Genomic DNA, 16,240 nt, shown 5'->3' on the forward strand with positions numbered 1-16,240 from the left:
CCGTATGGGATACTGGGATTGGAACCACCGAGAGACTGCATGAAAGGCAAATGCCTTATCTCCATGCTATCTCTCCGACCCCTGGTTTTAGATTTTCTACGTTTGTTTCAGCATCAATTCCTCTATCAGTGTCTTTCTTCTAACAGGGCTCAAGGGTTCCCTCTCACCTAAATATGTTTGTTTATTTATTTTTAGGTAATGTTATAAGAATTTAAAAATAGTTTATTACATGTCTGAAACTATTTATAGCACTGTAAATTACAGGACCTAAATAATTACTTTAAAAATGATGTACACATTACTTTTTTTTTTTTTTGGTGTCTTACCAGATGCTCCTATTTTTATAGACTCACCTGTGATTTTTGTTGTTGTTTGTTAGTTTGAGGGCCACATCCAACTGTGCTTAAGCTTACTCCTGACTCTGTGCTTAGAGATCAATCCTCAGGGTACCATATGGGATGCCAGGAATCAAACCTGAGTCTGCCATGTACAAGGCAAACTGCTTACCTCCTTACCCAGGGACACTCCAACTCAAAAAAAAAAAAAAAAAAAACCAAAAAAACCAACAACCCTCTAACAAAGATATAATAGTGAGGTCAGAGTGATAGTAGAGTGGGTAGGGCATCTGCTTTTCGCACAGCTGTTTTGGCTTTGATCCTTAACACCCCATATGGTTCCCTGAGCAATTCTAGGAATGATTCCTGAACCCATAGCCAGGAGAAAGCCCTGACCACAGTTGAGTGTGGCCCCCAACCAAAAATAACATAGTACGGACTATTTAAATTACCTTGTACATAAAGGGAAGAATTGCCTAGTTTCCTAATATTTAAAAAAAAACTGTAAAAAAAAAAAAGTACTAATAAGGGGTGCCTGTATAAAAACTGCAAACAAGTTAATTTTTTTAATATATTGATTGAAAAGTTAAAAATAAACTTGGGGTTGGAGCGGTGGCACAAGCCTTAAGGCGTCTGCCTGCGTGTGCCAGCCTAGGACAGACCTTGGTTCGATCCCCCAGTGTCTCATATGGTCCCCCAAGCCAGGAGTAATTCCTGAGTGTCACTGGGTGTGGCCCAAAAACCAATAAATAAATAAATAAATAAATAAATAAATAAATAAATAAATAAACTGCAACCGGAAGTTATTTTAAGTCCCTTAATTAAAAAATTAAATCAGGGGGCCGGGTGGTGGCGCTAAAGGTAAGGTGCCTGCCTTGCCTGCGCTAACCTTGGACGGACCGCGGTTCGATCCCCCGGTGTCCCATATGGTCCCCCAAGCCAGGAGCAACTTCTGAGCACATAGCCAGGAGTAACCCCTGAGCGTTACTGGGTGTGGCCCAAAAACCAAAAAAAAAAAAAAAAAAAAAAAAAAAAAAAATTAAATCAGGGGGCCGGGCGGTGGCGCTGGAGGTAAGGTGCCTGCCTTGCCTGCGCTAGCCTAGGACAGACCGCGGTTCGATTCCCCAGTGTCCCATATGGTCCCCCAAGAAGCCAGGAGCAACTTCTGAGCGCATAGCCAGGAGTAACCCCTGAGCGGCACAGGGTGTGGCCCAAAAACCAAAAAAAAAAAAAAAAAAAAAAAATTAAATCAGATTGATTCCCCTTTATCTTTTTAGCCTAGTTCACCTAATCAGACCTCTAATGCATTTCTCATATTCAAACATAAATTAAGTATATATGTGCTTGTTTATTACATTCTTTATTAATTTTTACCTTTATTAGTTTTTCATACACATTAGGCCTCTTTTTTCTTTTACTTATTTATCATTCATAATCCCAACTATTCTAATAGAAATACTTCCATCATGATGGAAATATTTGAGATCAGTGACAAATGCATTGTGATATTTCTAAAAATAAAGACAATGATATTTATTCATTTCTGTTTTTTGGGGGCCATACCCAGTTACTCTTGCTGGTGCATCGGAGACCTTATGGGATCCTGGGCGTATATCTAGGTCAGTCATGTGCAAAATGCCCTACGTGCAATACTTAACTATTGACCCCAAAAGGCAGTAAGTAACGTTTTGAAGGTTCCATTTCTGGATTATAGATGTCCAGGAAAATAGTTATACTAATTGAAAGTTGAATAAAGTATAAACCATGCACACTATGCTCATCAATGTAATTCACTTCCTGCTGAAAGTACTTCCAGAAAGCATTTTGATTTGATTGATTTCATCTGAAATGATTTTTAATAAGTGTTCTAACAAGTGACTGTGTTGATTTAACTTCTTTTTTTTTTTTTTTGCAATTTCCACCACCAGTGTTGACCTCCCTCTGCCTACTAAAACAAACAAATTCATTTTAATTTAATTTAATTTAAAAAAAGTTTTTTAACTGAAACCCAACTACAAACATGTTTATAATCACAGTGCTTAAACAAGGACACTATTTATTTATTTATTTATTTTTTTTGTTTTTTTGGGCCACACCGGGCGGTGCTCAGGGGTTACTCCTGGCTGTCTGCTCAGAAATAGCTCCTGGCTGGCACGGGGGACCATATGGGACACTGGGATTCGAACCAACCACCTTTGGTCCTGGATAGGCTGCTTGCAAGGCAAATGCCACTGTGCTATCTCTCCGGGCCCACAAGGACACTATTATAAGAAAAGAAATTAAAAATAAATCTTCAGTCCATTTTCCTCTTTTTTCTCTTCTTTTATTTCTTCCTCTTCTTTCTCTTCTTTTTCTTTTTCTTCCTCTTTTCTCTTCCTCGTCCTCTACTTCTTTCCCCTCTTCATTTTCTTCTTCCTCTTCTTTTTCTTTCTTTTCCTTCTTTCTTTTCTCTTCCTCTTCTTTTTCCTTCTCTTCCTACTCTTCTTTCTCCATTTATTTTTCCTCTTCCTCTTTTACTTCCTCTTCATTTTTTCTTTTTATTCTTTTTCCCCTTCTTCAGACTTCTTCCTCGTCTCACTCTTCCTCCAGCTCTTCTCAATATTCTCTTTCTGGGTCTCTGAGACTCCAATGATTCCTATGTTGTTTCTGTTGAGTTTATCAAAGAAGTCTATTTTCATCTGTTCACATTTTTTGAGTAGTTTATTCATTGTCTGATCATTTGCTTTAAGGTTCTTTTCCGATCTCTTCTGCTATATGGAGTTGTTCTGCATCTCATCCTCTGATTCACTGACCCCCGTCCTCAGCTGCCATTACTCCTTTGGAGAGGCTTTTCATTGAGATGTTCATTTCATCTAGTGAGTTTTCAGACCTCTTATTTCAGTTGTAAGTTCTGTCATTATGGTCTGTTCAGATCGATCTATGCTTGCTTTGAGTTCTTTGAGCATCCTCCATATTAATACTCTAAACTCCTTATCTGAGAGGCTAACTAGGTAGTTGCTACTTTTCATATCATTTTCATTCTCTATGCATGGTGTTGTCCTGTATTGTTTCCCCATTGCAACACTTGTATAGTGGTTTTTATGTGCTGTGTGGGGGTTTGTGAGTTAGAAGATACATGCAACTGTGGAGCGAAGTGGAGCAACCCAGCTCCTCTGACTCCACCTTATTGGGTGGGGCCCTTACCAGGTTTGGGCGCTGGAGATTGTGTTCTATGGCATCTTCTTGGCTGTCTTGTGCAGGAAAGCAGACAGGGAACAAGGCAGCAGTCCTTTATAATGGCTCTCTTGTGCCCAATCACACGGCAGAGATCAGCACCCACCTTAATGGGTGGGGCCCTTTACAGGGTTTGGGCCTAGAGATTGTGTTTGATGGCATCTTCTTGGCTTTCTTGTGCAGGAAAGCAGACCTGATATAACTTACTGTTGCACACTACAGAAAGTATGCAGCAAGACTGTTTAAAGAAGTACAGATGATTGATAGTAATTTAGATAGGTGTGTGTTTGTTTATTTATTTATTTATTTTGGTTTTTCAGGCCACACCCGTTTGATGCTCAGGGGTTACTCCTGGCTAAGCGCTCAGAAATTGCCCCTGGCTTGGGGGGACCATAGGGGACGCAGGGGGATCGAAACGTGGTCACGATCTTTCCTTGGCTAGTGCTTGCATGGCAGACACCTTACCTCTAGCGCCACCTCGCTGGCCCCAGATAGGTGTTTATTTTGACAATGATTCTTCCAACCCAAGAACACAGGATATGAAGTTTAGCAAATAACTATGTAAATTATGGTGCCTTAATATCTAGCAAATTTTTAATTAAATAATATTAAAAATAGGGGCTGGGGCGATGGTGCAGTGGTAGGGCATTTGCTTTGCACGCAACTGACTCAGGACGGACCACAGTTTGATCCCCGGCATCCCATATGGTCCCCAAGCCAGGAGTGATTTCTGAGCGCATAGCCTGGAGTAACCCCTGAGCATCACCGAGTGTGCCCCCCAAAAAAATCCAAAAAAATTAAAAATAAAGACGTACAGATCAGGGCCTGGAGAGATAGCACAGCGGCGTTTGCCTTGCAAGCAGCTGATCCAGGACCAACGGTGGTTGGTTCGAATCCCGGTGTCCCATATGGTCCTCCGTGCCTGCCAGGAGCTATTTCTGAGCAGACAGCCAGGAGTAACCCCTGAGCACCGCCGGGTGTGGCCCAAAAACCAAAAAAAAAAAAAAAAAAAGAAACTTAATCAAAAGGCCTGAAAACAGTGGGCAGAATGATCCCCAGCACCACATATAGTTACCCAAATTCTACTAGGATGATCTCTAAATGTAGAGCTAGAGATAATCCCTGAGCACTGTGTGACCAAAAGAGAAAAAAACTCCTCAATTAAGTGTGCTCCATTGCAGCAATAAAAGGAAAGGGGCCAGCAGGAAGCACAGGGCTACAATTACTTCGGCCAAACACCTTCTTAACAACTGTTTCTTTTTTTTTTTTTTTTTTCGGTTTTTGGGCCACACCCGGTAACGCTCAGGGGTTACTCCTGGCTATGTGCTCAGAAGTTGCTCCTGGCTTGGGGGACCATATGGGACGCCGGGGGATCGAACCGCGGTCCGTCCAAGGCCAGCGCAGGCAAGGCAGGCACCTTACCTCTTGCGCCACCGCCCGGCCCCAACAACTGTTTCTTAATTTGGAACTTCTCATACATAATTTAGTGAAGCAATATAGTACATATATCATGTTACAGAAAACCCCCAGGAGAATATAATCCTGCATCAAATACAGTAACATTTGTCATGAAAAATATGAATATTCAAAATAAGTGGAATAAATTCTAACTCAAGTCATTTTCAATGAGTTCTGTCCACGAAGGAATATGCACAAACTTAGAACTCTGCACCCAGTGCTTGTTGAATTTTTCAGTTGCAATTGTGTTCATTGATGCCAGGGATTAAATCCAGGGAATCACATATGCCAGGCTTGTGGCTCAAATACTGAGCTACATTCCTGGCCTTGATCTGTGCTTTTGCATTGCCTAAATTATAGCACTCTTTATTAGAGATACAAATAATTTTCTTTTCGTTCCTATATCTTACTGCTAAAACTCCTGCCCTCTTCCAATCTAGGACAAAGAATTCCATTTCTCCACCTGTATCCACAATGAAGGAAAGGTAGTATTTAATGATTCTGAGTAGGGTCAATCTAAATTCACCCTAATTATATCTAAAGAAACTGGGGTGATTACAAATTCTGGATCTGAAAGATGACTACAATGATGATCTTTGCACAAGCTAACAACCAGTTGCTGACCTAAGACTGAAGCAACAGAACAGCAGGGGTGCTTGCTTTTTATGTGATTGGCCCTGGTTTGAGCCCTAGAAACACATATGGTCCCCTAAATACTGCTAGGAGGAATTCCTAAGTACACTCATTAGTAAACCCCAAGTACCACTGGATGTTAACCACCCCGCCCAAGAGAAGCTATTCTATAAAGAAATTAAACATATTAAGTGCACAAAAGAATAAAAATCACATGCCCAAACAAAAATTTCTGACCTTGAATTTCTCCTACTCAAAATCTTTTTTTTTTTTTTTTTTTTTTTGGTTTTTGGGTCACACCCGGCATTGCTCAGGGGTTACTCCTGGCTGTCTGCTCAGAAATAGCTCCTGGCAGGCACGGGGGACCATATGGGACACCAGGATTCGAACCAATCACCTTTGGTCCTGGATCGGCCGTTTGCAAGGCAAACGCCGCTGTGCTATCTCTCCGGGCCCCCTACTCAAAATCTTAAGAATTATTTTCCAGACATCTACATCCTAGCTCAAACTTCTCTTTAGTTTGTGGTACATTCTATCTGGGAGTCACCCACACCTTTCTGCCCTCTATATTCAACTTTTTCCTTTTACTTTATGGTACACTCCACACTCTTAAGGTCCTCCACTCAAGTCTATATGTGTAATCTCTATAGCTCTTGACTCTGGGATTACCGAATGTGGTCCCAGAACACCTGAACAGGTGAAATAGCTATTACATTAAATTGAGTAATTTACCAGTTAAATTACTAGGAAGCGATTCCAGGCTCTGTGCTCACTCTTGGCAGTGCTTAGGGAATCATGTGACATTCATTGGACACTGGCATCAAACCCGGGCCTCCTGCATATGAAGCATGTGCTCTGCCCTTTGAGCAGTCTCTAGTTCTGAAGTAATACTTTGGTAATGCCACTCTGTATTTAGTTGACAACATAGTCTTTTTTTTTTTTTTTTTGGTTTTTGGGCCACACCCGTTTGACGCTCAGGGGTTACTCCTGGCTATGTGCTCAGAAATCGCCCCTGGCTTGGGGGGACCATATGGGACGCCGGGGGATCGAACCGCGGTCTTTCCTTGGCTAGCGCTTGCAAGGCAGACACCTTACCTCCAGCGCCACCTACCCGGCCCCGACAACATAGTCTTGAAAAAGTTACTCTTCAACCCACAGATAGCTGTGAATACTATGTCAGTATTTACTCCCATCCCCATCGCCCTTTATCCTATGTAGGGATCAAATCCAGGGCTTCACACTTGCAAAACCCACAGCTCTACGACTGCTATACATGTACATCCCTGGCCTACTTAGTATTTGGATCTGTAGGCATATCACAAATCAGAAGGTTATTCTGTGTATTTTCATATCTGCCTCTTTTACTTTTGGTTCTTGAAATATTTATCCTCCATTTGAATAGTATTTAATTGAACCTCTCTTCTGAGTATAACTAAAATCTTGAAAATGACAATATTTTGATAGTTGAAACATCTGAAATTATCAAAATGACTTTTTTGTTTTTTGTTTTTGTCTCGAATATCTGTATTTGGGGAGATTTGTAGGAAGAAATGAGGCACGGGTGTGGGGGGGTAAGTATAGTAGAACAAAGTGTAGTAAGTAGATTGCAGGGGCCGATGGTGAGAAAGCATGCCATTTTATCCAGGATTTGTTTTTTAAACATAAAAAGCGTATGTGCCAAATTTACATAATTAAAAAAAAAGGCTTTTTGGAAACATTAAGTAGACTATCTTCTATAACCTTTAACACTGTCACTAATGGATATTTCATAGAAAATTTTGTAGAAGGTCCTTTAAATAATGTAAATGATTATGAATATGTAACTAGTTAATATGCAGCTACGAAAGGATTATCATGTAGAGGTTAATGAACATTCTGCTCTTATGGTTTGCAGGGCTTTGCTTTTTGTGCCTTTGGCTCACTTCATGCTTGGAAACACATACATTGGGATTGGAAAGCATCCTTACTGTTTTGGGTCTCCTATTTTACTGGTGTTGTTAAATAGGAACTTTATAAAAGGAATTTCATCAAGATATTTTTTTCTCTTTTAATTTTATATCTATTTCTGTTTGTTTCTTAATTACTGCCAAACCAGAACGTGAAATGGATTCATGTAGTTTTAGCCCGGCTTTTCCAGATGTAATGTCAGTGCTCTGTTATGTATTACCACTGTTATTAAGTGTTGCTATGTGATTGATACTGAAAGATCCTCATTTTAAACTGGACTTTCTATGCTGAGCTAATATGTAGTATGGTTTGGTCTCTGATTACAGCATGTTTTTTGTTACAGGATTGCTGCCTTAGTATTTAAATTGTACCAAAAGAGGACATTTATTTCAGGAATTAAATGTTATACAGGAATTTAGTGACAGGCCAAAACAAAAGTATCCTTTGTGATTCTTGTGAATATTGAGCTATCTGAAAGACAATATTGATATTTAAGCAGTGAACTAGAGTAGTTCAGACAGATAAAACTGTCTTTTCCACATAGCTTTGGTTTTAAGTATTTTGACTGCTATCACTTCCACTAAGATGGTGTTACATTATTTGATACTATTGTTCAAAATTTTTTAAATTTCAATTTCAAAACATGACCAGTAATTTTTGAGAACTTATTTTTTGAATTCCTATCCAAGTGCTCTCCATCCCTTAATGGAAAGTGTTCTTGTGTCCTGAGCATTTTGTGATTTACTGAAATATCTCTAGGAAAACAGATAATTTTGTGCTTAATTTCATTGTCTCTTATTATAAGCACGGGTTTAAACTTGGCTTTTGAAGTGCTTAAAAAATTTAATCCTAATTTACTGTGGGAACAAATGGGCTGTTCAGAGTATCTCTTTATCCCAAGTGTTTCTTCTTGAAATGGAGGAAAAAAAAATAACTGAACTCATTTTAATTTTATTGCATCAGAATAAAAATTACAGGTGAAAACACTTGGAGATATACTGACAGAACATTTCCACTGCTGTCTTTTTTTTAGAACTGATGAAATGTGAATGTTACATTTTTTTGGTAATTTATAACATTTGCGTATTCTTCAAAATATGTAACATTGAAAACAAGACTGTAGATTGTACAAAATACTAGTTATCTTATATCATATGTCACCTAATAGTTATGAAGCTGGTTTTGTACTAAAGTGTAAATCGGAAAGCTGTAATTTGTTCTGCAGTTATCAGCCTGCATTAGAGGGTTATGATAAAGTATGCTGCTTAAAAACGAACATTCACATCTCTGTGCATTTGACAAATAAAAATGTATACTGTGTTGTTATTAAATCTGTAAAGCTGCAGTTCTAGTTTTCTGATAAACTGATTATGTAGCTTTGTGTATAGCCCTGTTTTTCATAAGCAGTTATCTGTTTTCATGACAGGTGGTCACTAACTGCCAAGAGAAAATCCAGCATTGGTGAGTGAAAGATGGTTTTATTTCATTTTTGAAATACTGACGGGATCATCTACTTGTTGTAAAGAAAGTGTGTACTGTTATTTATATAACTGGTAATTGAATTCTTCTAATCCTGTTTTGAATGCTTTGATGCTAATTTTTATTGCTTTATAATTTATTGAATTGAATGTTGCCCGATTTCCAGAAGTTGCTGTTATCACTGTGTATATTCTAATTTTCTTTTTTCTCTTTTAATTTTCTCTCTAAAATTTTTTAAAATAAAGATACAGAGTAGCAGAAAAGCTATTTTTGAAGCTGATATCTTTTCTTTGGGATTTTTTTTTTTTTTTTTTGGTTTTTGGGCCACACCCAGCGGTGCTCAGGGGTTCCTCCTGGCTGTCTGCTCAGAAATAGCTCTTGGCAGGCACAGGGACACCAGGATTCGAACCAACCACCTTTGGTCCTGGATCGGCTGCTTGCAAGGCAAACGCCGCTATGCTATCTGTCCGGGCCCTTCTTTGGGATTTTTAAAAATTCAAATAATAATCAAATCAGGTGTTTTAAAATAATGGCAGAAATATGCATTTTTGGTAAGCCAAGAACTATCTGTATTAAGGGCTGCAGTTTTTTTTTTTTTTTTAAGAGTACACAGAGAATAAAGCATCTATTTTAATGTGCTTATCTATAGTTAATAGGACAATACGGGGCTGGAGAGATAGCATGGAGGTAAGACGTTTGCCTTTCATGCAGGAGGTCATCGGTTCAAATCCCAGCGTCCCATATGGTCCCCCATTGCTGCCAGGAGCAATTTCTGAGCCTGGAGCCAGGAATAACCCCTGAGCACTGCCGGGTGTGACCCAAAAACCACAAAAAAAAACCCCCCCAAAAAAACAAAAAAAAAAATAGGACAATACTTGCTAAATGATACATCTGAAGAAAATGCTTAATGTAATGGTGAATAAAATCTTATATTATGATTTATCATGAGATATATAGCTGTTGATCTTACAAATATAAAATTATAATATATCTACGCTGAGTTTATGAAGATTTTACTAGAGAACAACAGGAGCTGTTTGATTGTTGTCTTCAGGGTTACTGCAAAGTCATGGTAGCTGCCCCTTTAGTGGTGAGATTAAACCTTTGTTTACATATCATCAAGCATATACTATTTTAAGTTTATTTTAAGATTTTTTTTTCTGCATGCCTGAGGGATCTTTAAGGAAATAATTTATAGTTAATGTTATGTTATGTTTCTGGTTTAAATGCACATAGACTGCAAGCAGTGGATAAGAATGAAAATCAGTATAATCTGTACACATCATCTTATTAAATTCTGACTATTGGCTTGCAGAAAATAATCTAAAACTAATAAAACCCACTTTATAAATAAAATTTCAGGGACTTCATTAATTTTCACTAAATGCAGTGTTGTAGTTTTATCTTTTGGTGGTTTGTCCACATTTCCATAATGATCCATTAACTTTTCATTATACCTTCAGTCCAGGTTAAAGCTTTAAATATAAGTTCTTGAGAAAAGACTTAACTATTTCTGTCCTTCCCTTAAACTGAGCCACTTTCCAAGTAATTTTTATAGGAAGCCCCACCGACATGGATTTCTACCTATTGGTAAAGAATTTGTGAAATTAAAATAAGTTGCATTCATTCAGAACGGGTGCTAATTTATACAAATGTGTGAATAACAGATTTGTTTCTGGTTTGTTTTCTAAGATTCTATATTAATTGAGAATTCTTTAAGGCCAAGGGGACATGTTTTTATTCTTTTATACAGCAACTCATACTGTGTTTGGCACTTGATAGTCACTTAATAAATGTTGGAGTAAATGAAAAGCAAATATATAATAATTATGTATGTATCTGCAGATATATATGTATGTCTATATATTTTTTTAATTTTTAAAATTTTGCATGTGCTATAACAGTGCCAAACCTGATGAGTATCTTTAGAGACCTCCAGGAGTGTTCATGTGATTTTCTTTTTTTTTTTTTTTTTTTTTGGTTTTTGGGCCACACCCGGTAACGCTCAGGGGTTACTCCTGGCTATGTGCTCAGAAGTTGCTCCTGGCTTGGGGGACCATATGGGACACCGGGGGATCGAACCTCGGTCCGTCCAAGGCTAGCGCAGGCAAGGCAGGCACCTTACCTTTAGCGCCACCGCCCGGCCCCATTCATGTGATTTTCAATCACAATTTCCAGTTTTCTAAAGCCGTCCAAGCTATAGAACGTTAGCATGTTTATCTGCACCTCTCTTAAAGTAATGCCCTCTATTACTTATACATTAAAATTAAAACATTTTTATTTGCATATTTAAAATGTATATACTACAATTACAGTTTTCTAGTTAATATGTGCTTTTTCCTTTAATCTATATGGTTCAAGAACATATTCTCCTTTTTTAATGAGAATTTAAATGACCAGTGAACCTACCAACTTATTAATATTTGAAAATTGAAGTATAAATGTTTGTATTCCTCTGTAAGTGAGGAATTTGTTATTTGGGAACCTTGTGTAATACTTACGATATATCTCCTCTTAATTCCACAATGAGTGAGTTTCTGCTGTGTGCCAGTTAGGCTGCCTGTTTGGAATCAAAAGACTGCCTAGTTGGGAAGTAATGATGATTATGTACTATTTGTAGCGAGAGAAGCAAGAACAGAGACTGGACCTATATCAGAGGGTGTCTTGAAACTGTTTTTAATTATATTGCCTTCTTTTTTAATCCTTAGTATTTACCTTGTCTAAACTACATTAATATAGCTGAGCTCTTTTATAAGATTCCCCTCCAGAAATCTTTTTTAAATTTTTTGTTTTGTTTTTGGGTCACTCCCGTGGCACTCAGAAATTGCTCCCAGTAGGCTCAGGGGACATAAGGGATGCTGGGAATCAAACCCAGGTCCGTCCTGGGTCATCTGCATGCAAGGCAAACATCCTACCACTGTGCTATCACTTTGGCACCATCCCTCCAGAAATCTTTTAAAAATTTTCAGAAAATTTAGAAGTTTGGTCAATTAAAGACATTTATAGTACTTGTTTAGTTAGTAATATATAATAGGAAATATTTGAACCTGATAAGGAATTTGCTGCCATAATAATAATAATAATAATAATAATAATAATAATAATAATAATAATAAATACCCTAATAAGGAATTAGCTTCACTACTGAAGCCTAGTAGTGAGCTTCAGTTTTGTGAATATTTAAACTTTTTTTTTTTTTTGGTTTTTGGTTTTTGGTTTTTGGGTCACACCCAGCTGTGCTCAGGGGTTACTCCTGGCTGTTTGCTCAGAAATAGCTCCTGGCAGGCATGGGGGACCATATGGGACACCGGGATTCGAACCAAAGTAGGTCCTGGATCGGCTGCTTGCAAGGCAAACGCTGCTGAGCTATCTCTCTGGGCCCGGATATTTAAACTTTGTGTGTGTGTGTGTGTGTGTGTGTTTTTTGGGTCACACCCGGCAGTGCTCAGGGGTTATTCCTGGCTCCAGGCTCAGAAATTGCTCCTGGTAGGCACGGGGGACCATATGGGACTCCGGGATTCCAACCGATGACCTCCTGCATGAAAGGCAAACACCTTACCTCCATGCTATCTCTCCGGCCCGAATATTTAAACTTTTAAGTGCAATTCTCCTCTTTATACTATTTGTACTTAACTCAGGAAATAGATATTAGAAAATCCATACAGTATATTTCCTCATTAAAATGTGCTTTCCACTGTTTCATCTACTAGAGGCTGATTATTCTGTTTGTAGATTGTTTATGACTTTTTGTCCTTTTAATTCTTTTTGTTTTTGTTTTTGGGCCACACCCAGTGAAGCTCAGGGGTTACTCTTCTCTATGCGCTCAGAAATTGCTCTTGGCTTGGGGGACCTTATGGGACGCTGGGGGATCGAACCGCAGTCTGTCCTAGGTCAGCATGTACAAGGCAAAACACCCTCTTGCTTGCACCACCACTCCGGCCCCCTTTTAATTCTTTTCTAAAGAACACGGGATTTGGAGTTACAGACCTACATTTGAATTGCCATTGACTAATCTTAGTCAAATTGTTAAGATTCTCAGTTTTCTCGTTATAAAGTTTTGATGACAGTACTTGAAGATTGATTGAGATAATGCCTCTATCTCAAGCTGACACTCAAGTGGTAATAGATGTGAAATAATTTTTCTAAGTTCTAATTGTTAGATTAATAAAGAAAAATAACTGCTAAAACTTTATAAATGTTACCGAATATTTGTATTCATGCCATTATCTTTTTCATGATGGAGAGATGATTTTTTTGAGCAGTATTATTAAAGCCTTACATTGAGGTTTTTTTTTTGTTTGTTTGTTTTTGTTTTTGTTTTTGGGCCACACCCGGCAGTGCTCAGGGGTTACTCCTGGCTGTCTGCTCAGAAATAGCTCCTGGCAGGCACGGGGGACCATATGGGACACCAGGATTCGAACCAACCACCTTTGGTCCTGGATCAGCTGCTTGCAAGGCAAACACCGCTGTGCTATCTCTCCAGGCCCACATTGAGGTTTTAAAATAAGTTTTATTTTGATGAACTTCAAACAAAAGGTGAACTCATTGCACATATTATTTAGCTCTAATAATGTTTTTGTTTCTTGTTTTTGGACCACACCTGGTGGTGCTCAGCGGTTATTCCTGACACTATGCTCAGGAATTACTCCTGGCACATTCAGGGGACCATCAGGGATGCTGCTGCTCAAACCCAGGTCAACCATGTGTAAGGCAGAAGTCTTTACCTTGCCACTCCTTTACATTTTTTTGATAAATAAAGTTAGTCTATACATTATTCATAAAATATTGTACCATAGGACTTTCTTAGTTATTTTGGAGGTGGTTTTGCTTCCCCACTATTCTTCAGCAGATGGTACAAGATTTGGTGCAGAGGAGGTACTGAATGAATGAAATAAATGTATTCTTGGATGCTGACTAGGAAGTTGTAGAGTGGGTTGACAAAAAAGCATTTAAGATTTGTGTTTTGTTAAATGCGGAGACGGACACTTATGTCCACATTCATTGGTGCTCAGGAGCCAATCCTAGCATTTCTTGGGACCATTAAGTGGTGAGTATCAAAGCTGTGGTTCCATCAGCCCTTTGAATCATCTGAGGTTTTATAATTTCTTTAAAAACATTAGGGGCTAGAGTGATGGTACGGTAGCTAGTGCATTGCCTTGCATGCAGCCATTCTGGCTTTGATCCTCTGCATTCCATATGGTCCTCCACTGCTAGGGGTGATTCTGAGGACAAGGCCAGGAAGAACCCCTGAGCATCACCCTGTGTGGTCCAATAACTAAAAAGAAAAATCAAATAAAAGCAATCAAACAAAAATAAAACAGAATTTTGTCTCAGGTTACTCCAGATATTAACACTAACATAAAATTCCTTCTCTAGCATCTTCTCCCTATTCCAACGGTGGTTTAAATTTTATTTCCATTTTATTAATGCTGGAAGTTGCAAGTCTGTTATTTACTTCAAAGTATACGGAAACTTTTTTCTTTCTCTTTTAAATATTTGGGTCACACTTGCGAGCTTAGGGTTTACTCCTGAGTTTGTGCTCAGAGATTATTCCTGGAGGTGATCAGGGATCAACCTGTTAGCTGTATGTAAGGCAAGACCCTACCTACCTTACTGTCTCTGTTTCCACATTTTTTCTTTACAAATTTTATTTCTGTTAGTCAACTTAATAAGATCATTAAAATATATTTCCCCTCTTTTTATTTTTAACATTCTATACGAATACAAGTTTTCTACATGAAAATCTTTAGACATACAAGACAGTTAAAAGGACTGCTGAGTAAACCTTGCTAATTTTTTTTTTTTTTGGTTTTTTGGGCCACACCTGGTAACGTTCAGGGGTTACTCCTGGCTATGCACTCAGAAGTTGCTCCTGGCTTGGGGGACCATATGGGTCACTGGGGGATCGAACCGTGGTCTGTCCAAGGCTAGCGCAGGCAAGGCAGGCACCTTACCTCTAGCGCCACCTCCCAGCCCCACTCTAATTTTTTTGATGTATTTCAAAGTAAGTAGATATCTATACTTCACCTACATATATTGCACATACACATAATCTAGCTTATCCTCATCTGTTTTACAATTTAAAAGTTATTTAAAGTTGATAGGAAACAGAGCTTCAGTCATTCAGTCCCAACTTCAACTCCAGACCCATACACAAGAGCACTTTTTACCATTTTATAAGAATAAGGTATATTCAATCCAATAGAATTTTTTTTACTCTTTTACAATCTTATTTTATTTAATTTTTATCATATTGGGAGATTTTTCCTGGCTCTGTATTTGGTAATCACTATTGGTAGTGCTCAGATCACCATTGTTATGCCATACCTTGAATGCAGGTAGTAAGTGTACAAGCTATTCACTTGCTGTATACTTGCTGTATACAGCCATATACTTGCTGTACTATCTCTCTGGCCCCCAATTTTGTTTTTGAAGTATTGTTTTGGGGACCACACCCAGTGGTGCTCAGGACTTACTCCTGGTTCTGTGCTCAGGAGGGCTCAAGGGACCATGAGATGCTGGGGATTGATCCTTGTATGGCTGTGTGCAAGGCAAATACATTCCTGCTGTATCAGCTCTCCAACCGCTGATCTTCATCTTTAAGGTGAAGAAGGTTAATTTGTCATTGTGTTATGTTCTATACTGTTTACTTCTTTTCAGTTTGTTTTTGTTATTGTCCACTGTGGACAATACATGATATCAGGGATTGAACTGGGTTTCGACTCTGCCATGGCAAATACCTTCCCTGTACTATCCCTCGCTCCCAGTCTTTTTCTTTGTCTTTTTTTTTTCCTTCTTTTTAGGGGAGAAGAGGAGGAGAGGGGAGGGAAGGGAAGGGAAGAGGAGAAGGGAGGGGGAGGGGGAGGGGAAGAGGAGAGGGGAGAGGTGGGAAGAGGAGAAGGGAGGGGAAGAGGAGAAGAAGAGAGGAGAAAGGAGAGGGGAGGGAGGGAGGAAGCGCCCCCAGTCTTTTTTTGTTTTGTTTTGTTTTTTTGGGCCACACCCGGCGTTGCTCAGGGGTTACTCCTAGCTGTCTGCTCAGAAATAGCTCCTGGCAGGCACGGGAGACCATATGGGACGCCGGGATTCGAACCAACCACCTTTGGTCCTGGATTGACTGCTTGCAAGGCAAACACCACTGTGCTATCTCTCCGGGCCCGCCCCCAGTCTTTTTAACT

General features: G+C 39.0%; 1 protein-coding gene across 1 annotated transcript in view; it reads left to right on the plus strand.

Moving 5' to 3' along the window:
- Window positions 1-16,240, plus strand: part of URI1 (URI1 prefoldin like chaperone) — a 92,009-nt gene that overhangs the window by 21,764 nt on the left and 54,005 nt on the right. Inside the window, exon 2 of the mRNA XM_049786233.1 lies at window positions 9,013-9,047. Coding sequence (XP_049642190.1) covers window positions 9,013-9,047 — 35 coding nt within the window. The remainder of the gene's footprint in view (window positions 1-9,012; window positions 9,048-16,240) is intronic.

The sequence above is a fragment of the Suncus etruscus genome, chromosome 14 (assembly GCF_024139225.1).
Source record: "Suncus etruscus isolate mSunEtr1 chromosome 14, mSunEtr1.pri.cur, whole genome shotgun sequence".
Taxonomy (NCBI): Eukaryota; Metazoa; Chordata; class Mammalia; order Eulipotyphla; family Soricidae; genus Suncus; species Suncus etruscus.